The sequence below is a fragment of the Pholcus phalangioides genome, unplaced genomic scaffold (genome assembly GCF_987345545.1).
Source record: "Pholcus phalangioides strain wild (caught in Gottingen) unplaced genomic scaffold, Ppha-v1.0 ptg000030l_1, whole genome shotgun sequence".
Taxonomy (NCBI): Eukaryota; Metazoa; Arthropoda; class Arachnida; order Araneae; family Pholcidae; genus Pholcus; species Pholcus phalangioides.
The window spans coordinates 775,604-799,314 of NW_028301620.1; the positions used below are offsets into that span (position 1 = coordinate 775,604).

General features: G+C 39.9%; 2 protein-coding genes and 1 non-coding gene across 3 annotated transcripts in view; all 3 read left to right on the forward strand.

Moving 5' to 3' along the window:
- Positions 1–23,711, forward strand: part of LOC149067416 (5-hydroxytryptamine receptor-like) — a 173,725-nt gene that overhangs the window by 136,081 nt on the left and 13,933 nt on the right. The window lies entirely within an intron of this gene.
- On the forward strand, positions 9,444–10,898 carry LOC149067417 (uncharacterized). Its single transcript, XM_089252685.1, has one exon. It carries the CDS (start codon positions 9,590–9,592, stop codon positions 10,751–10,753), a length of 1,164 nt encoding a protein of 387 aa, XP_089108811.1. The 5' UTR covers positions 9,444–9,589; the 3' UTR covers positions 10,754–10,898.
- On the forward strand, positions 21,410–21,483 carry TRNAA-GGC (transfer RNA alanine (anticodon GGC)). The gene has a single exon. It is a non-coding gene; the product is annotated as a tRNA-Ala (tRNA).

The window sequence follows — 23,711 nt, forward strand, 5'->3', positions numbered from 1 at the left end:
CATTTGTGACACTACTAGGTTAAAAACTAACTAACTAACCAATTCACTCACTCCCTCACTCACTAACCAATTTACTCGCTCGCTCAATCACTGACTCGATCAATCACTTACTCACTCGGTCACTCAATCACTGACTCGGTCACTCAATCACTGACTCGATCACTCGCTCAATCACTAACCAATTTACTCGCTCGCTCAATCACTGACTCGATCAATCACTTACTCACTCGGTCACTCAGTCACTTACTTACTCGGTCATTCACTCACTGGGTCACTCCCTCACTCGGCCACTCAATCACTGACTCGGTCACTCAATCACTGACTCGGTCACTCAATCACTGACTCGATCACTCGCTCAATCACTGACTCGGTCACTCCATCACTGACTCGATCACTCGCTCAATCACTAACCAATTTACTCGCTCGCTCAATCACTGACTCGATCAATCACTTACTCACTCGGTCACTCAGTCACTTACTTACTCGGTCATTCACTCACTGGGTCACTCCCTCACTCGGCCACTCAATCACTGACTCGGTCACTCAATCACTGACTCGATCACTCGCTCAATCACTGACTCGGTCACTCCATCACTTACTCACTCGGTCACTCAGTCACTCACTGGGTCACTCACTCAGTCACTCACTGGGTCACTCACTCAGTCACTCGGTCACTCAGTCACTCACTCACTCACTGAGTCACTCACTCACTCACTGGGTCACTCACTCACTCAATGGGTCACTCACTCACTCACTGGGTCACTCAGTCACTCACTCACTCAGTAACTCAATCGCTCACTCCCTCGCTGACTCGCATTGAACTGTTGTCGGTGAATTGCTAGTAGGTGAATTGCATGGCGGTGAATTGTTGGTCGGTGAATTCTCCTAGCGGTGAATTGCATGGCGGTGAATTGTTGGTCGGTGAATTCTCCTAGTGGTGAATTGCATGGCGGTGAATTGTTGGTCGGTGAATTCCTGGCGTTGAATTTTCCGCACACGATTTAAAAATATATATATAAATTCTACCTGAAATTCACTTTTTAACGGAAATGTCACGAGATCTTGAGACAAATGGCGTTAAGGATAGCCGTTGCCATCCAAGATATTTAAAAAGTCAAAAAATCGTCAAGGAAATGTTTCATATTATTATGTGGCGCTACGATCGTCACGAGAAAGCGCGCGCGTCCGTGGAGAAAGAAAAGAATTATTGCTTCTTCTTCCGGCGCTCGACAAGGTTGTAACACCTCTGTGTGAATAAATTTCTCTTTATCTATTTTGTCGTTTTGTGAACCACAGTTTGGTGACCCGGCATCCAACGATAACGATGTCCAATCCATCGGAGCAACCAACGATGCCCAATTCATCAGAGCAACCACCTGCAATGTTCCGAGTCGCTGTCAAAGCCCCACCGTTTTGGGCCAAACAACCTCATCTATGGTTCAAGCAATTGGATTCTCAGTTCCTGGCGAGTGGAATTACCTCCGATGCCACTAAATACCACACAGCCGTTGCAGCCATGGATACGAGTGTTTTGGCGCATGTGAGTGACCTCATCATGAATCCACCGGCGGCAAACATGTACGACGCACTAAAAAGACGCCTCCAAGCTGAATTTGCTGAACCAGATGAGCGACGCTTACAACGTTTGATGTATGAAGTCGAGCTGGGCGATCGTCGACCTTCGGCGTTACTCCGAAAAATGCGGGATCTGTCCAGTGGCCGTCTCAGCGATGAAATACTTCGAAGTCTATGGATACAACGGTTACCATATCAAGTTCAAGCAATCCTCTCCACAAGTTCAGAAACGTTGGAAAAGTTATCGGAGATGGCAGACAAGATCATCAGCGTCAGCGGCAAAGCAGAAGTACAGAATATTTCACCAAATCTCGATCACCCACAACAACTTGACGTGCAGCAGCTGACTGAAAAAATAGAGACATTGACATTGCAAGTTGACGCGCTACGTCGATCTTGAGAACAACGTGGAAACCCTCAACGTCCTCCCAATCGAAACCGCCACGAAGGTGCAAAATCCATGAGGTTTCGAAACGATCTCTGCTGGTATCACCGTGAATTCGGACCCAACGCCCGTAAGTGTGTGCAACCATGTAGTTTCTATTCGGGAAACGACCAAACCGACAACTAATGGCGACGAGGGAGTCGGTTTCATTCAGCAGTCGCCTTTTCATCGCAGACCCACTAAGCAAGCTTTCGTTTCTCATCGACACTGGTGCGGATATTTCCGTAATACCCCCTTCTGCAGCTGATAGAAACAAACCACAGTCACTACTCACGCTTACCGCGGCAAACGGTTCTACAATAAAAACATACGGAAAGAAAATGATAAAACTAAGTCTCGGATTAGCAAAAACTTTTTCATGGGTGTTTACCATTGCTGATGTATCCCGACCAATAATCGGCGCCGATTTTCTGAAAAGATTCCGACTCACGGTGGATTTGGGAAACCGAGTTTTGGTCAACAACGGGGGTGAACGGTCTACAACCGGAACAACTGTTTCTCCAACTGTTTCCCCTGCAGTAACTGTGACATGTGGACATGAGATTTTCCACAATCTATTACAAGAATATAAAGAGCTCATGGAAGAAACATCAAGTCCAGTGCAAGCAACACACGAAACGGTGCATCACATCGAAACTACAGGAGTACCGGTTTACGCGAGAGCCCGTCGATTAGGCCCGGAGATGCTGCGAGCTGCCAAAGCTGAGTTCGATAAAATGATTACCATGGGTATATGTCGCCCTTCAAATAGTCAGTGGTCCAGTCCCCTCCACATAGTGAAAAAATCCGACGGTTCGTGGAGATGCTGTGGCGATTATAGAGCTCTCAACGCGAAGACGGTTCCTGACAGATATAGCATTCGGAATATTATGGATTTCACTATGGATCTGCACGGTAAATGCATCTTCTCTACCATAGACTTGAAACGCGCTTATCATCAAATACAATTGTCTGCTTCCGATGTACCAAAAACTGCTATTGTCACCCCTTTCGGACTCTTTGAATTTAACGTCCTCAGTTTCGGGTTGCGAAACGCTGCGCAAACGTTTCAGCGCTATATAGACGAAATATTGCGAGGACTTCCATTCTGTTTCCCTTATCTAGACGACGTGTTAATTGCATCTTCAAACCTTGAAGAGCACGTCGGTCATGTGCGTGAGGTCTTGAAACGTCTGTGTACACACGGATTAAAAATAAATATCGACAAATGCGTGTTCGCATGCAGCTCAATCAAGTTTCTAGGACATTTAGTCAACTCTCAGGGCATTAAACCGCTACCAGCCAAAGTCGATACCATTGACTCTTACCCAAGACCCAAAAACAAGGCAGAACTTCGCCGATTTGTCGGTATGGTTAATTTTTACCGTCGCTTTTTACCGAAAGCGGCTGCGATACAATTGCCACTGCATCTAGTACTTCGAAATTGTACGCGTCATGACAAAACACTTATTACCTGGACACCAGAGCTCATTAAAGCTTTCGATGACACAAAACTCGCTGTTAGAGAAGCAGTTCTTTTGACACATCCGAGGCCCTATTCCCCAATTGCACTCGTGACAGATGCCAGCAACATAGCTATCGGCTCAGTGGTACAACAACGAGTCAATGATAGCTGGCAGCCGCTCGGGTTTTTTTCCCGCAAACTGAGTGATACTGAAAAGCGATACAGTACTTATGACCGCGAACTTTTGGCAATTTTCGCATCGATCATTCACTTCCGATATTTACTGGAAGGTAAACCTTTCACGGTTTTCACAGATCATAGGCCGTTAGTGTTCGTTTTCAATCAGAAAGCCGACAAGCTTTCTCCTCGACAAATTAATCAATTAAATCTAATTTCTCAGTTTACAACTGATATTCGTCATATCGAGGGAAAAAGCAATGTGGTAGCGGATGCTCTCTCGCGAGCAGGAGTTGACCTACTTTTTCCTTCTTCCATGAATTACGACCTCATCGCTGAAGCACAGAAGAATGACCTTGAACTGAAGCAGTTGCTTGACGGAAATATACCATCTTCACTCGCTCTTCAACAGCTCTCTTCCCCATCTGGAAAAACACAACTTTTTTTCGATACCTCGACATCTAAACCACGGCCTTATATTCCTAAACAATACCGTTGGGAAGTGTTCAAAATTATTCATCAACCTGCGCATCCGGGTGTTAAATCCACTGTTAAAATGATCATCGACAGATATGTATGGCCGAACATGAAGAAAGACATCCGACATTGGGCTCAAGCGTGCATCGCCTGTCAGAGGTCAAAAATTCATCGTCATACCAGCCCTCATATTGGACAGTTCGTATCTCCATCTCGACGATTTAGTCACGTGCACATCGACATAGTGGGCCCGCTTCCATTATCAGAAGGTTATCGCTACTGCCTCACTTGCGTAGATCGCTTTTCAAGATGGCCCGAAGCCATTCCTATAGGAGATATTACTGCTGAGACTGTTGCTAAGGCTTTCATACATACTTGGGTTGCACGGTTTGGAGTACCAGAAGTGATCGTTACTGATCAAGGTCGACAATTTCAGAGTGATCTATTCCGATCTCTCGGCAAACTACTGGGGATCAAACAAAATCGTACCACTCCATACCATCCGGAAGCGAATGGTGCCGTTGAAAGGTGGCATCGCGTCCTTAAAGCAGCGATCAAGTGCCATTCATCAACAGATTGGGTGGCAGTATTGCCAATCGTCCTTCTAGGACTAAGAGCGGCATACAAGCCGGAACTGGAATGCTCCACATCTGAACTGGTATATGGTGAACCTATCAAACTCCCTGGCGAGTTCTTCTCAGCTTCCACCACAGACGTCAATGAAAAACAGTTGCTCACTGAATTACGACAACACTTTTCGAAAATTCGACCTGTCCCAGCGTCTCACCATAATAAATCCAAAACATTCATCCATAAAGAACTTGATCATTCCACTCATGTTTTCCTTCACAATGACGCTGTCAAGAAGCCATTGCAGTGTCCATATGATGGCCCCTATGAAGTGGTCGCAAGGCGCAATAACACTATCACCATCAAATGCAAAGCAAGAAACGTATGTGTGAACATTGCACGAGTGAAACCAGCGCACATTGCCACTAACAGTGACAGTACAAACAGTGAACCCATTGTGACCCGTTACGGCAGAGTAAGTCGTCCCCCGAATCGTCTCATTGTATAAGTGCATTCATAATCCCGTCCTTATATGTGTATATATATTTTTTTCTTTCTTTTGTTGTCAATAATTAGTTCGTGCGATCCGCACTGGAGGGGGGGGGGGTACTGTGGCGCTGCGATCGTCACGAGAAAGTGCGCGCGTCCGTGGAGAAAGAAAAGAATTATTGCTTCTTCTTCCGGCGCTCGACAAGGTTGTAACACCTCTGTGTGAATAAATTTCTCTTTATCTATTTTGTCGTTTTGTGAACCACAATTACATGTTTCTTTGATTCTTGAAAGTTGTCCGCAAAAATATATTTTTCAGAATTCTAATACTAATATTAGTACTGAAATTTGACAGAAAATTGACTTCAAATTTAAAATTTCTGTTCTTTTATCAAAAATTCCAATATAAGCAATGCAATTAGACAGACAAATTTTTAGGTCAAGGAAGTCCACACAAAAGGGGAGTCATGATTGGGTCTCTTGAGTGTCAAATCAGTAAAAATGAAAGAAATCGAAGCCAATGCTTCGGGCTCTCATCGGGGGGGGGGGGGGGGACCTCCCTGACATTGGCTTAAAACAGAACGTTTCTAAGAGCAACTTGAGACTCGAAAAGCCTAAATAGATGTTCGATCCCCGACGTACTGCTATAGTACCATTGAATTCAATAACTATAGAAAAATAAAAAGGAATATTAAAAGAAAAATTATAGCCAAAAGTTGTTTGTTGTCAAGTCAATAATAGGTAGTTAAAATGCATGCAGAAGGAAAAGTACATACCATGTGCAAGGCCTAGCGTTGGCGGTCAGATTTAGAGGGAACAGTTATTGGTTTGAAGAGGAAGTACGTCCAAGGGGTGTATGGAAGAAAATTGTTGCCTATTAAGATTTTTTTGAAATTAATTAATGCATTTTGGAAGTCATTGGCATTATTACAGATATGTTTGATGCGATAGTTGAGAAAATACAATATTTTTGTAAACATTTTTGCTGATATTAGAATTGTGATTATTTAAAAATTGACTTTGAAATTAAAGTCTTTTCTTTTGTCGTGGATACCAGTTAAGACCATATTTTTAGCAATGTTTATTATTAAGGAATCAAGTTAATCAGCTTGATTATTATTGCGATTAGTTTTTTTAAGATTTAATGAGCTAGCAAACTTGTTGACTGATTTCGTGAAAGTTGTTGTAGTTGAACATTGTAAATCGTCAAGGTATCTGAAACCTGTAATATTAAGAGAAATTAAATTTTTGTTTTCAAAATAAAGCAAGAAAGTATTTACAAAATCAGTTGAAAATCTCCATAGGAATCCCTGTAGTTTGTTTATTTGTTTATATAAAATATAATAGTACCATTGAAAAAAATAGTTCTCAAAAATACAGAATTTTTCAAGATTCGTCCATTCGTTTTTTTTTTTCACTTTTATACATTGTTCAAAATTATTGTAGAGCATTGATTCCCAACGTGGGCGTTAACGCCCCCCTGGGGGCGATGGAAAGATCCAGGGGGCGGTAGAAGCTACGGATATAACATAGGATCCTATGGGTTAGATTGCGTGGGGGGGGGATGGGAGCAAAAGAAATCTGAAGAAGGGGGCGATAGGACAGAAAAGGTTGGAAAACTATGTTGTAGAGAAACTCACAGATGTTAATAATCTCATTATTTGGAATGTTAGTGAAAAGATTTTCGAAATCAAAAGTTTCAATGGATTTAATAGTATCAGTTTTGAGAAGTTCCAAAACGTTGACATTATTATTAATGTTGAAGCCAGATTTGCTCTTAACAATTTCTTTGAGAATACTACGAAAAATGATTGAAGAATTTCAAACCGATTTTATTATTGTAGCTATTTGTATTGCACGTCACAAATCTGAATTTAATTGGATTTTTGTGAAATTTGACTGAGCAAATAGATATGGAAATTCAAGATTACCATTTGACATTTTTAATTTTTTTTAAATTTGCCAAGTTCCTTTTATTGATTTCTTTAATAAGTCTGTCAATTTTAATATAGGTGTTGTTAAGAGAATAGAATACTCGTTGACATAAGTATCTCTTTATAAAACACTTTGCAAATGACAGAAATGTTATTTGCAGCTTTATCTATAACCGAAGCTAGGTATAGCCTAGATAGGTTCTTCTAGGTCCTTTGAGTATGAACTCAAGTCCCCCCCCACCACGCAGGTCACCAAGTCACACCAGTTTACGGTACACTACTTCTTAACCCCTTTACGATTACATATGAAATACTTCATCCAAACGCCAGTGGCATAAATTCAATCAGTTCTCTATGTTGTCTTTCCTCTCTGCACACCATCACAAAGATTTATTTTAACCCTATGAACCGAAATATTTTTATCCTACCCGTTTTTTCCTATACTCCTATTGGTGATTTTCCCCTCCATATTTGATATACCTTTCTTACACATGTAAGAGTGAAAGAGTATACGTAGGACAAGGGTGAAAAGGGAATAAGACAAATATCTACTTATTTGTTGTATCGTTTTTCCTTTTCTATTTATTTATTCTTCTTTTTCTTCTCCCTTCTTCTTTCCTTTTTCTAACTTGTGGTTAGGTTAGGACAAAGTTGCTATATTTCTTGTCGGTTTGTCAAATAGAGATCATCCGAATTTTTTGCCAATAGCTTGAAAGCGAAATGGTTGATTGCTAAAATCGTTTTCTCATGTTCTGAAATGAATACTGTCCAAATTTGATGCTGCTTTGCTCGCTAGCTCCCTCTCCAAAAGCTTCTGACTAGAGACAACCAACCGTTAGATTAATAATAATAATACCGTAAATGTGAATAATAATAATATTGTTTCCGGTGATCTAGAACAAATGCGAAAGCTAAAAAAATCTCAAACGAAGTTATCCCTTCTTATATATTATATAATATTTAGGGAAGGATTCTATTGGGTGCTTTCCAGTGGTTATACGATTTCGATGATGGATGGCCGCGTATATTGTGACGCAATAGGAAATGTTGAAATCGAGCGAAGATTCAACGTGATGGATATCGCATGCTACGGAAATGGAAACTCCAGCGTATTTATAGAATTCTAAAGGACACGCTTCTATCGGAGTTGGAATATATGCGGTATATACACATTCTCCCCATCTTTTATTTGTACACAGATATTATTCTGCACGAGCTATGACGGTAACAAGTGCATTCAAATAGGATTAGGACGGATATAAAAAGACGTTCTGATTCGAATCCACGATTTCTAAAGAAAAATGTAATAAACCCTGATAGAAGTTACCACCTGACCAAAGTAACAAACACTATACTGGATTTAAATAACACTGCTTGTGCATTCCTGTAAGGTGGCCATTTTTCTATAGTTTCCAGTAGACCAGAGTATTTTGGGTGGTCAATTAAGACATGTATGAGAGAGAGAGAGATAACGTGAATTGACTGCGGTCCAAATATTCCAGACATCAGAAACATTTTTTTTCATGATGAATGTTTTCATTAATGTTGATGATGCAATTATTCTGTACCTTTCGTGAGTCAGCTATTTCCCCCACTGATTATGTTGATGATTCTATGGTCGTATGGATAGAGGTATGTTACGGTGAATGAGGAAAAATCCTATTATGCATAATCACCGACCTTTTAATTTCTTTCTCGGGTAAATCGAGAAACTATCCATACTTAGAATAAGACAACTATAAGTATTCTTTTTGGGCATTGTATAATATTTTATCATGTGTATATATTGATTATAATTTGCGTCCATTGCATTTTTAATTGGGTTGCTGTATTTTTGAAATATATGACATTCATATTTTTATGGGCATATTTTTCTCAGCCACCTCGTTGGGCATTTTGCCTGTTGTGGCGTTGTATTTTCGGTAAGTTTGATGCATTTCCATAAATTTATCACTTTTACCGGCGATTATGCGTAATATCCAAGTGTCGTTTCTAAACATGATAAATCACACTAAATACATTACATTTGCCGGTTATTATGCATAATCACAATTTCGTATTTGTAAATATGATAAATTAGTCGCGCATTGCCGTGATAATATTGCAACGTATGAGGGCTACAAGCCTTTACAAAGGACTGTCTTCTCCATCTCATTTCTTTGAACTATTGGTTGCTATGGTGACTTAAGTCAATTCTTTTTGATTATTTTGTTTTTTTTGGGCAGTTTGATCTGCGTATTCGTTGTGTTCGGTCACGCTATTCCTTTCGTCCCTGTATTGTGCTTAGTCTAATAAAATAATTCACCGTGTTTGATCCGTTTGTAATAAACGTGACATTTTTGGTGGAGGCGCCGGGTAACGACAGTTGTGATCAGCCTGGCTTCTAACGACGATTCTCGGCAGAGTAATCGATTACAGAATCTTCCTCCTGAATACGGACTGTACGTGACATCTACAAGGACTATTCGTTCTCGAGCCATGACGACTAGAGGAGAAGAAGAACGTTCTACAATACGCACTCCAGCTCTTATGGAGGAGACCCGGAAGCCGAATATTTTCAGAGGTGATCCTGACCAAGATCCGACGAGGTGGCTGAAGGAGTATCAGAGAGTGTCGAACTTCAACCGGTGGGATGACAGTCATCGCTTGGCCAATGCGTACTTTTTCCTCGAAGGTACTGCGAGGCAGTGGTTCGAAAACAACGAGGACACACTCACTTCGTGGTCAACGTTCGAAGCTGAACTGAAGAAAACCTTTGGTGACACCGAGCTGTACGTTCGAAGAGCCAAAGAACGGCTGAAGAGTCGAGCGCAAAGGAGTGGCGAACCAAGTCCATCATACATCCAGGACGTATTGGGACTTTGTCATCTAGTAGACCCGGCCATGTCAGAAGAGGACAAGGTATCTCACCTCATGAAAGGAGTGGCCGAGGACGTACACCAGGCGCTGCTGATGAGAGAAGTCACCACCACTGCTGAATTCGTCAAGTGGTGCCATTACATAGAAGAAATGCAGCAGAAAAGGATCGGACGAAACAAGTTTGCCAGACTCCCAAACGTTGTTCCTATAGCTGCTATCGAGGAACAAGAGGATTTGTCATCTCTTATCCGTCAAATTGTGCGTGAGGAGATCCAGCGCTTAACCATGCCACCGGCAGAGACGCACCAACCAGGACTGCAAGCGATCGAGGCTGTCGTAAGGGATGAAGTGGGAAAGTCGCTCGCTTCTCTGTCTGGAGAACGTCAACGGCTGATATCTCCTGGATCAAGACGACAGCGCCAGTTGACGCATACCCGTAGGACGGCAAGATTGGAACCAACATTGGAACAACTTCCGAGGAAAACTGATGTGTGGCGTACACGGGACAACAGTCCCGTTTGCTTCCACTGTGGACGTCCCGGACACGTCGTACGCTATTGTCGAGAGCGAAGGGCCATCTTTGACACCTACCGCAACAGCCAAGGCCGTCATGCTTCGTCGTACCCCAGTAACAGCCGCATAACCGACGAGACCAGCATACCAGCCGCCAGGACCCCTCCATCCAGCCCGTTTCGTGGACGATCGCCGACACGCCGCTACAGATCCCCGTCGCCGTATAGACGTTCTAGTCAGTCGCCGAATCGACGAAATGAGGAAAACTAAGCCGCGCGACCTTTGTTGGAGGTGAGGCCGCTATTTTTCAAAATCCTCCCAATGTCGCTAAGATGCTCGGAAATCATGTTGATGTTATCCTCGACGACCATCCCATACGTGCACTAGTAGACTCTGGAGCCTCTTTCTCTGTGATCTCAGAAGATTTTCGACGTCGTTTACGCAAAATTATGTTTGTAAATAGTGAACAATGTTCCTCACAAGATGTTATCTTAAAAGTCGCTAATGGCAGTTATGTAAAACCTCTTGGAACCTGTACTCTTCGTCTCACCGTCAATGGTCACAGTCAACCAGTGGAATTCACAATTATGCCGAAATGTAGCCATGATGTCATCCTCGGTTGGGATTTTCTAGAAGCGTCTCAAGCAATCATAGACTGTGGCAAGTTAGAATTTACGTTTGAAGAGATCTTACATGATCATCGGTCTACGCAGAAAGGGGGGTTGTACGCTGTAGAGGATTATACCATACCAGCACGCTCAGTAACTAAGATACAAGTATCTGCTCCTATGCTGGATAATGACATTGACGTTATCGTAGAAAATAATAGGTTTTTATTGATGAACCAAGAAGTTGCCATCCCATCAACCATCATGAGCCTCGCTAATAACAAAGGGGAACTGTGGGTCGCTAATGGGCTAGCCCAACCTCGACGTATCTTGAAGAACATGTGCGTTGGCCACGCCGAACAACTTGACTGTAACTATGTGAATGCTTTATCGGAAGTGCTGTCGTACGAGAATGTTAGCAAGAGTAATGCGAGTCCAGTCGATTATTCGCAAATGTTGTCAACGGATCTTGATAGTGAACATGAAAAGAAATTGCTTCTATTGCTAGAACAGTTTCCGGAAGCTTTTGGTGATGGAGGTAAGGTGGGGAGTTACAAACTCAACGTGAAGCACAAAATCAACACTGGAGACCATTCTCCCATCAACCAAAGACCTTATAGGGTATCACCTGCCGAACGTCGAATAATCCAAGAGGAAGTTGAAAAAATGCTGAAAAAAGAAGTCGTTCAGCCATCTGAAAGCCCCTGGTCCTCTCCTGTAGTTCTTGTCAAGAAAAAGGATGGCACTTGGCGATTTTGTGTCGATTACCGCAGATTAAACAGAATTACCAAAAGAGACGTCTACCCACTACCTCGTATAGACGATACTTTGGATTCTCTAAAGGGCGCAAAGTATTTCTCCACCATGGATTTATACAGTGGCTATTGGCAGATTGAGGTTGATGAAGCTGACCGTGAAAAGACTGCTTTCGTAACACCAGAAGGACTATACGAATTTAAGGTGATGCCATTTGGACTTTGTAATGCTCCAGCAACTTTTGAGCGCATGATGGACAACCTCCTTCGTCACCTTAAGTGGAATATGTGCTTATGCTACCTCGACGACATCGTCGTCTTTTCCGAGACATTCGATGAACATCTTAACCGTTTAACAGCTGTTTTTCAATGCATTCAAGACGCAGGTCTTCACTTGAACCCAAAGAAATGTTTGTTTGCAGCACCGGAAATTAAAATTCTTGGCCACGTTGTGAATGCCGAGGGAATTAGACCAGATCCAGATAAAGTAAGAGCCATTACAAATTTTCCTGTTCCACAAAACATCCGAGATGTGAGGAGTTTCTTAGGGCTCAGCTCTTACTACCGAAGGTTTATAAAGGATTTCTGTCTGAAAGCTGCTCCATTGCAAAATTTATTGAAAAATGACGTAAAATTTCGTTGGGAAAAAGATGAAGAAGAAGCTTTTAAAGTTCTAAAGAAAGCCGTAACTTCCGACCCAGTATTAGGGCTATTTGATGAGAAGGCTGAAACAGAGTTACATACCGATGCCAGTGGTTACGGAATAGGAGCAGTGCTAGTCCAACATCAGAACGGGAAAGAGAAAGTTATAGCATACGCGTCCAGAACTCTATCAAAAGCCGAGAAAAACTACTCCACCACGGAGAGAGAATGTCTTGCGGTCATATGGGCCATTACAAAATTTCGACCCTATATTTTCGGAAAGCCTTTCAAGATTGTTACCGACCATCATGCCTTGTGCTGGCTAGCCAGCCTGAGAGATCCTTCCGGACGGTTAGCACGATGGGCGCTGAGACTGCAAGAGTACGAGGTCTCAATAGTATACAGAAGCGGAAGAAAACATAATGATGCCGACAGCCTTTCAAGGTACCCCGTTGACGAAAGCTCCGTGCCAGAGGACATTAGTGTCATAACTTCAGTCCTCGACCTAGCAAGTGAACAACTCAAGGATCCCGATGTAGCTAATAAGACCCATGCTTATGAAGGGTCAAGCGGCTCTCTTAAGACCGACTTTGAGGTTATCGACGGCGTTTTGTGCAAGAAGAATTTTGATCCGGCGGAAAAAAAGTGGCTACCTGTTATTCCGAAACATCTACGGTTGGACATCCTCAGACATTTCCATGATTCCTTAACAGCAGGCCATTTGGGATTTGCGAAAACTTACGACCGAATACGAAAGCGATTCTCCTGGCCCGGTCTATATCGAAGCGTACGTCGCTATGTATTGCATTGCAAGGAATGTCAGCGAAGAAAAAACGTAGCTCAAAAACCACCGGGCCGTTTGATTCCCATTCCTCCAGCAGAAGCACCCTTCTGTCGTATTGGTATAGATCTGCTTGGACGGTTTCCAAAGTCTCGAGCAGGAAATAAATGGATCATTGTGAGTACTGACTATTTTACCCGGTATGCTATAACAAAAGCACTGCCTTCAGCAGATGCACCAGAGGTAGCCAAGTTTTTCGTCGAAGAAATTATGCTAAAACATGGAGCTCCGAGAACTCTTATAACCGATCGGGGACAGGTTTTTTCAGTCAAGACTCGTTGCTGAACTCAACAGGCTTTGTAATGTGACCCACAGATTGACCACGGCGTATCATCCTCAGACGAATGGCCTCACAGAACGTTTTAACAAAACGCTAGCAGATATGTTGTCCATGTATGTCGATGTCGAGGAGAAAAACTGGGATGAAATCCTACCATTCGTCACGTTTGCCTATAACACTGCTCGACAAGAAACTACTGGATTTACACCTTTTTATTTATTACATGGACGCGAAGCTGAAACTACCCTAGACACTATGTTCCCATACAGTTCGGGTGAACCGGAATCTGATCATCTTGGCCAATTAATTGCACAAGCAGAAGAGTCAAGGCAGATAGCACGGCTGCGAACTTTACAGGCTCAACAATATGACAGCCAACGTTATGATTCTCAACACCGAATGGTAGACTACAAGCCTGGAGATCTAGTGTGGATTTTCACACCTGTAAGAAAAGTCGGGCTGTCGGAAAAATTGATGAAGAGGTACTTTGGCCCGTATAAAGTTTTGAGAAAATTATCAGATGTGAATTATGCGGTAGAAGATTTTGATCCTGCTTCACGACGGCGGAAATCAAGAGATGTTGTTCATGTGCTCCGTATGAAACCGTACAATGACCCGGACGCTCAGGACAGTTCCTGTTCCAACGACGACAATACTAAGGAGGAACAAGGAGAGCAACAAGGCTGACAACAAGTCTCATGAGCCGTCGTACAAACAGCGGGACGCTGTTTCTGTGAAGAGGGAGCAATGCAACGTATGAGGGCTACAAGCCTTTACAAAGGACTGTCTTCTCCATCTCATTTCTTTGAACTATTGGTTGCTATGGTGACTTAAGTCAATTCTTTTTGATTATTTTGTTTTTTTTGGGCAGTTTGATCTGCGTATTCGTTGTGTTCGGTCACGCTATTCCTTTCGTCCCTGTATTGTGCTTAGTCTAATAAAATAATTCACCGTGTTTGATCCGTTTGTAATAAACGTGACATTTTTTATTATTAAGATTACAGCACTTATGAGCCAGAGTCTGAACCAGATAAAATGAATGGATTTAATGAACTTTTTCAAACATCTCCAAAAAAATTCCTAATTCATGAATTCTGAAAGACCTCGATATAACGAACTGATATCAAACAATTTTTGCGATCAAACCCCGATATAACGAACTTCAATTTATCAAATTTTACGATTGGACCCGATATAATTAACTAGCATATAAATATATTTGGAGAATTCTACAATCGGACCTCGATATGACAATCCCTTATTTAGCAAATTTTGCAATTGTTAAGAGCCGGAAAGTATTCAACAGTTTCGGGGAGAAAAATCGTTACATCATAAAATGCATTTAATGGGAGTTTGTTTTATCGGGTTCCGAGTATATTTACAAAACATACTAGACTCATAGAGCCCATACCTCCGGGCTATTATGCCGTGTTAGAGTGTGTTTTGAAGCAGACGTTTCTTAAACTACTACGGTGGACATCGTCAGTGCCGTTAGCGGAAAGCAATGAGACAAAACGTCCTAAGAAAACCGTTATTTACTGACGTTTTGGCTGGAGACGTGGACGAATCAACCTCTGGTTGTGGCGTCGAGCAAGTGGCATGTCGATGGTGGTGTGACGTGGAGGCTCCTGATTGGGTGGATGAGGATTGGAGTCTTGCGATTTGAAAGGGGGATCGGAATTCGAGAGAGTTGGTTTCCTATCCGTCTTGATCTTGATCTTTCTTCCAATTTATGCAATTCATCTTCCAATTTTATTATCTTCTAAAGGGTCATGATTATTCAAAAAATTGCATATTTTTCATCAAATTAAGATGTTTTTTGATGTTGAGAAAATTGATGAAATGAGCGGATTCTCTGTGTATTTTTGAATTCTAAAATCAAAAAGTTCAAAAATAATGATTATCGAATGAAAGTAGTACAAGCCCACCCCCAAAAGTATCCAAAAATCACTGAAAACAGAAAAATTCAAGATTTTTACAAGGGGGATTCAAAAACGCGTGATTCTGAGGTTTTCGAGTGATTTTTCTGTGTCTTGAGAGAGGGGGGTTATTTACAATTATTAGATGATAGTAGTAGTATAGTCGTCTCTTTGCCCGCATTATCCATTTCTGTATTCTTAAGGGATAAACCGCAACATATTAACAGAAGTCGAAACGTTTTCCATTTTTGACTTATTGTGAAAAGATAAGCGGTGGTGGTTTAGTCACGACTATGCATAATTTATTTTAGCGCATAGCCATATTAGGACGCCTATACGCACTTCAATGAGATCACCTATCCACCGAAATTATTTCTGCTCCCTCCACTTCTTTTCCTCTTTTGAAATTCCGTTAAAGAATAAATATAGTTATCCCCTACACAAGACAGTGAGAGGGAGAGAGAGAGAGAGAGCACCTGTCTAAATATGAAAGAATCTGGCATATGCAAATAGGCTCTCGTTCCAAAAACTTTATCAAGAAGGAATTTCGAGCGAATAAATTTCGTCGAGGGGGAGTCGGTTTTTTACCTGCAATTTACATATTACACATTTTTATGAATCTTTTTCCGCTCTCGAGACTTTTTTTTTTCATTTATTTCCAACAAGGAAAAAAAAGACACGAACGGGGAAAAACTTAAAAAAAAAATATCTCGAAATAAAAACTGAGTTGAACGCTTTGAAAAGAGAGGTGCAAAGAACGAGGGATATGTTTTCTCTGCTGTGATTAGATTTTTCACAGTTAGTCTTATACGTATTGGGATGCGGGTTGAAGATGGCTGTGGAGGGCAAATCTATCGCTCTCTTCAGAGATTGGACTTGTTACGTGATCTCATCAAATTCAATGTCAGCTTTTGCAGCTCTGACTAAAGTTATATCTTTTAACCTCGTTAATAGGCCTTCGATAAACAGTGATAGTTATGATACTATCGCACGTCAACTCCGGCCATAAATCGCCATACGGCAATTTCTAATAAGTGGACTTGAGTGGGAAATGAAGGCGCCATCTATCGGTGATCGTCACAGGCACGGTATTCTTCTCCCGGATTCGGACCCGTGAACTTTGACGAGAACCTTCAAGGTGGAAGACGAGCATTTTACCACTTCATCACTCGGGCAGAGTGATAGTTATAGAAACTGAAGGACACCCAGGCTCTGTTACACTAGGTGATGAAAGTTCATTGTCCTGTGTGGGGGGGGAAGGGTAAGCCTGGTGCCTCCAGGGAACTTCCATTGTAGCTTTAACAAAAAATATTTCATGAGTAGTTCGAAAACTCCAAAATTAAAACTACACGGCAAAGCGGATGATCAGGCTCTGTCACGAAATGGCGTCTGCAATACATGCAAGCGAGAAATTAAGCAGACCTGAAAAGACTGTCCGAGACGTAACAGATTCTTATAGACTGTTGTATATCTACTAAAAGGTTAAGTGACGTTAGTATTGAGTTTCAAAGACAGTTGTGCGTGCGCGCGCGCGCGTGCAATTGCTGCTCTGTACGAATTCACGAGTTTCACTGTCAAAAAAGTCTGACCCTTAGGGATAATCTAGTTACACCTTACACATGTTAACCTTTAAATGCATAGCTTTGCATATGTTCAAAGGGTCCTTGAAGCTCCATTATTGATTTCCAGACAGTGCCATTAACTCCGAAACGGAAGCGGTTCCGCTCAAGGCACACGTAAATTAACGGAGCGGAGAAATAATAGGTATGATTGTGAAAAAACAAATATTCTCCCGGATAAAAATAGACGCACCACAAAACAAGAATTATATTTGATTCTCGACATCGAAGATCTTCCTCAGCTACTGGTATTTCATGACGAAATAAAGCGTCTTTCGATTGACGATGGCGTGATGATCTCTTGTCGACAAGAGCAGAGAAATTGGCCAAATTATTATCCGTCACATTTTTCCGGTTGAATCGTCAATGCAGCGCTGTTCATTCACAATCGGGTACGCACTTAGTGATTCCTTTCCGTTTCGGCACAAGGTGAATTTTCGAGAAAAAATCGATCCGCACAGCTGGACCATCGGTTTCTGGGGCGAAGAAGTTTTCGGAAAGTCGAACATTTGCCGTCGAGGCACCTCGTGTTTGCTCGGCAACATGTGAGTGGAATGATCGTTAGCATCTTGGAATACGATTAGCACTAAAAAAAAACGCTATTTTTTTTTCTCTTCTGGAAGAAAAGGAAAAATTTGTAATTTGTTCGTCGACGACTTGTTTCCAGAACTTTCTGCGGAAATTTTCACATATCATACATCAATATTTGAGCACATATCGTGCATAAAGCAGAAGGTATATCACAATTTATATTTGGTACTGAAAATAAAGAAACCACGACTAAATAATTTCAAATAGTTACTTTTTTTCTTTTTAGAGAAAGATAAGTTCTCTTAACGTACTGCCACTCATTGAAGAACCCACTGGTCAAATCAATAAAATTATTTATTTATTCATAAATTAAATTCAAAGGTTTGAAAATTCTGTAGTTGTAAAAATAATTGTCAAAAAATGTAATTTTTGTGAACAAAACAATAAAATGATTGAGTTCATTTTATTTGTGTACAGTCCTTGAAAATGGGAACTTTTGGGCCAATCACCAACATTGTGATAAGGTGCCAAAACATAATTTTGTATATTTCGAAAAATATTGCATTTAAAAATTTTTTGAAAATGACTTTTCAGGGCTGGATCCACATTTCATTAATTAGGAGTTTAAGTACAAATACAAGACCACAAGAGGCAAAATGCCCAACTGAGAGCTGAGAAAAAGATGCCCATGAGAAATATGAATGCCATACATTTCTAAACTACAGCAACCCGATTCAAAATTCAATTACAAAAACTAAAGACTATATATACAATGATAAAATATGTACACTCCATGTAAAACCTCGTTAAGTCGTCACTCCGGTTAAGTCGCCATTTTTCTTCAGACCCTTCCAGCTCTCATAGACCACAATGTTATTAAACCCTCGTTTACTCGTCGCTAATTTCGGTTGAGTCGTCACTATGAAAAAGTTTGAGAAAGAGGAACAGACTATTTTTATGGCTCCCATTAAATAAAAGCGCTTGTTAACAGCATTGCCATATGCTTAAAAGTCACCATAAAATCCTATATACCCAAACGGAACAGTTAAGTAACGAAAGTTACGCTGGGGAAGTTCATTTGCCGAATAAGGTTTTTGGAACGCGTTGGGGACTGTTCAAGCTAGATCTCATTTCTGCCTGAGCTCCATTGGAGAAACTGGACATAACGCGAGACACCCAAGCTCTGTCGCAAAAAGCAACGTAAGCAGTTCACCCCGGGGGGGGGGGGGGGGGGGCAGAGCATCTCCGGCAAAACCAAAATTTATTGATATGTCAAAGATCACATAAAGGAAATCAAAAATTACGTAAATCAAAGAATCAAATTAATCAAGTTAAAGTGAAAGTGCAACACACACACACACAGGCACGGATGGACAACATGGCAACAAAATATCTTTGTTGAAAAAAAAATTAGACATTCTTTCCCAAGTTCAGGTCTTCTGTTTACTTTTCTCTGCCCAGGGCCCCTCCACCAAGTCAAAAGTGTTCGAGATTACTTTGTAGTTGCATCATGAACTACTGATGAAGAATTCAAACACTAAAAATTAAATTTCATGTATATATAAAACTAATGTGCAATAGAGAGTTCTGTTATGAAGAAAAGCTACTTATTCAAACAGTTGCTCTGTTAGTCTATAAATTAAAAATTACTAGTTTAAATCGAAGTGCACAGTACATTTCACCACAATAATTTAAGTAATAAGAGATAAAAAAGATAAAAATATTGCTACTATATTTTTTTCTTTCGCAATCTATAAATTTTATTAATATTGTTATTGTGATTCATACTTTAATAAATATCATATTACTTTAAATTTATACGATTTATATAACATTGCACATCAAAACTGACGGAACTCCTCTTAAGCCGTTATAATTTTTCGATAACTGGAGGTGACGACTTATCGAGGTTTTACTGTATCATAGTACACAGAAGCTATGTAAAAAGTTTCTACATTTTTTTATGTATACGACCACTCAAACAAATTTTGAGATTTTAAAGTAACTGCATGTCGTTTAAAAAACTTTTTGTAATTTAAAGTACTTTTCTAAAGCCCATGGTTGCAGAGATATCGGTTGTGCAAGCAATTTGGGACAGCCTGTAAGAATAAATACAATCTGGCATCAAACTCGAATGAATTGACTTGCTTGGGTTCGTTCCACTGATAGGCTTCCTTGAGAAATTCTTTATTCCTATGCTGTATAGGAATAAATGCTTTCGCCCTTTTATTCGAATGAAATTAAAGGGTGTCAAGAAACATTGAAGTCGAATTTTCAAAAATGACTGCAAAAAATATTTAATTTAATTGTAAATAAAACACTAAAAATTTCGTGTCAATTTGTTCTCTCAAAATAAAAGAAAGAAATAATGAATTATATTGTTAACTTATACAGGAAAAAATAATTTGAACGTGATTTTCTGAGATTGCAGTTTTTGAGCTCATTTTGAGCATGTAAGATTAAAAAAAAAAAAACCACTGCTTCCCAAAAATTCTGAAAATTTTGCATAAATGTTTATTTGACATGTGTGAGTAAAATGAACGTCGAACTTGGATATCTGACCATTCGTTAGAATTTTACGAACTTTTAAAGTTTGAAAAAATACATAAATTAAAAAAAAAATCTAAATTCAACATTTTTAAAAAAATATTTAACATTAGTCAATTGCTGAATCCGAGGTCCATTATACTGAATGAATACATGTCAATCTTCATGAATACATGTCAAACAAACATTTACCCAAAATTTTCAGAATTTTTGGGGCAGTGGTTTTTTTGTAATCTTACGGATGAGCTCAAAAACTGGAATCTCAGAAATCGCGCTCAAAGTGGTTTTTCTTGTACAGGGTGGGCAAAAAGTCCGTAGAAACTTTGAAAATTCATAAAAACCGGAAAAATAACCGAAATAAAAAATGGTTTGCAGGGTTAGCATCGCTAGGTCACGAGGATCTTTTAAGGCCGGAAAAAAATAATTAAAAAAACAGCCGATAGGTGGCGCTGATGTACTAAAGTCAAAGAAAATATACATAAATAAGGAACAGAAAGCCTCCAAATCGTTTATTTAAGCGGTATGTATTTCACATGATCACCACCACAGGGGATGACACATTGCAGGCGAGTCACAAATCCAGCAACGGCTGAGTGCAGCAGGTACACATGCACGGTTTACAATGGTGAACTGATTGTGGATTAGGAGCGCAAGTTCATTGTCTCATTTACATATTTCCACCGAAGTCGTTCGTACCAGTGCCAGCTATCGGCTGTTTTTTAGAGTTTTTCCTGTCTCAAAAAATTCCCGTGACCAAGCGATGCTAACCCTGCAAACCGTTTTTTACTTGAGTTATTTTTCCGGTTTTTATAAATTTTCAAAGTTTCTAACTTTTTGCCCACCTTGTATAAGTTCACACTATAATTCATTACTTCTTTCTTTTATTTTGAAACGATTGACACGAAATTTTTATATCTTTTGAAGTAATTTTTGAAAATTTGACTTCAAGGTTCGTGACACCACTTAAGAAAAAAAATGTGAATTATTTGTTTCGGGCAGGTTAAATAAAACTCCTCTTTGTATTTCTCCTTGAAATGAAACATGATTCATCTTTGAATGTGGCAGCGTATTCTTAAGAAAATTATGTAAATATTCATTTTTACATAAAATACATTACATAAAATTCATTTTTACATACAGCGCCTCACGACACAGTGCGTGAAATTAGGAAGGCAGAGTCATGTGTCTCCAGTGGTGTAGTTGGTAGCATGCTTGCCCGGCATGCAAGAGGGCCTGGGTTCGAGTCCCGGCGGAGACGTGATGACTTTTCTTTCCGAGCTCACCTCAGCATAATATCCGGAAAATAACTGTTTCCTTGATTCATTTTTTTATCACATATTATGCCATTTTTCGCCCGTAAATAATCATTAATCCATTTCTCTGTAAATCTCACCAAATTGACAACAGACTTGGCGAGTCTGGTGACAACGATTAGTGGTGAAGTCACAGTGCCAAGAGAAGTGTAAAGATTACGCGAAAACCATCGAGATAATTCTAGAAAGTTCGTTTTCCTAGATAGTGGTGCCGCTTTTCCACGGAACTATGAGCAATTTTATTGAATTTTGGTCGGAAGACCGAATCTTATCTGTGCGTCGCGCTCTATTTGTAGGTCGTGTTTCAAATCGCTGCTTGAGAACACGTGTGCATAGCCGTTATGTAAAATAAATTTGTGTTGTCCGGGAAATTGCTTCCTACTTTGTCATCTCGAGTGCTTGCGAGAGACATAATCCGGGAAGAATATTTTCCTTATTTATTTTCTTTCATTTTCTCTTTACCTATAAACCTGAAAGAATTCTCTTTTATTGCGTAAAAAAATTATTACCGATCGTATAAAGGTCGATCTATCAACCGATCGGCATCGTTACGCGAAATTCAAAAAAATAAAAGCATTCGCACAAAGATACCTTATAATACGATGTGAAAATTGAGATTTTTTTTTTCCGAAGGAAGATAATGCTCCACATAGGGAATCAGTGATTGTTTCACACATGTGAAATTTATATACAAAAAAATGCATTTTTTTCATTAATACCGCTCGTTTCGTGCATTTTTCTACCATTTTTTCTTTTTCATTTGGAAGCCAACAAACATCAATACTTTTTGATTTCCCAACGTCCAATTTCCCACCGTACAACACTCAAGAATCAACAAATGTGTTCCAACGAAAATGTTAATGGGGATTAAGAAGGAAATTTTCTAATAAAATAGTCAAGGGAAGTAAATTTCATTGCGAATTCGAAATTTCATTTCATTCCCTACTACTTTGCATGGCTTTTCTTTTGAGAATTTAAGAAATGCTTATTTCGAGATAAAAAGAGAGAAAATAAATTCGTATTCGGATACGAACAGATACATTAATGATAGTAATGCTGAATGAATGAATGAATGAACGAATGAACTATGCCATCGGATTTATCCCGTTGCCCAGCTTCGTGGCAGAATCCAGAACACTTTATTATTAAGCGAAAAAAAAGTAAAATACATATACATGTTACGGTATATGTGATAAATCTGGTCATTATGCATATTTACGTAAGATTTATAAATTTCCTTAAATTAATCACTTTTTACCTGTGATTAGACATAACACTCAAGCGTCGCGTCGTTGATCAAACTTGGTAAATAGTAATATATGATACACTATACACGATAATTCATACATGTATTATGATTGTGTCATTATATCGGGGTACGACCGTAAAATTTGTTATTATTATATCGGTTGCCCGACTATATTCATCACACATACGATACTCATTTTGAATTTTTTTTTCATATTTATCAAATTCATCAATTATACAAGGGTATTTATACATAATCGCAGATAAAGATGACAAATTTTAAGTATTTAACAAACTCACCTGCGATACTCTGTTATTATGCATAATTAGCGGTAAAATTGACATTTTTTAATATTTATAAAATTTACTAACGACACTTGGGTATGCGTAATCGTCAATAAAAGTGATAAGGTTTTCAGTATTTATTAAATTTACCAACCAGACGCTTGTTTGTGTGAGTATTATACATAATCTCCGGGAAAAGTGATAATATGTTTAGTATTTATCAAATTTAGCCGGTTGTGTGTGTGTGTGTTGTTGGGGGTATTATGCATGTTCACGGTAAAAGTAATAAATTTATCAAATTTACAAGACGATTGTATGCATAATAACCGATTTATCACATTTACCCTGAACATTGGGTACTGTATCGATTAACAGATTTTTGTTGTGGTAACAGATGAGATGGAGCTGGGAGTTGTTGGAGAATGGAACCCATTGTTTCGTTAAAATAATAAATATACTATTTTATTAGAAGTACTTCAAGAGGGCCCCATGCCATCTTACACGTGTCATATACGTTTTATAATAATACTGATTGTTTGGGTAATTTCTGATACACGGATTCGATGCTGAATATGGCTCGATGGGACTGAATTTCAGATATTTTTAAGAAATGAAGAAATCAACGAACGCAAAAAAAAAA

What these genes read in the sequence shown, in the direction of transcription:
- LOC149067417 (XM_089252685.1), top strand. Translation starts at nt 9,590, where the DNA reads ATGACGACTAGAGGAGAAGAAGAACGTTCTACAATACGCACTCCAGCT.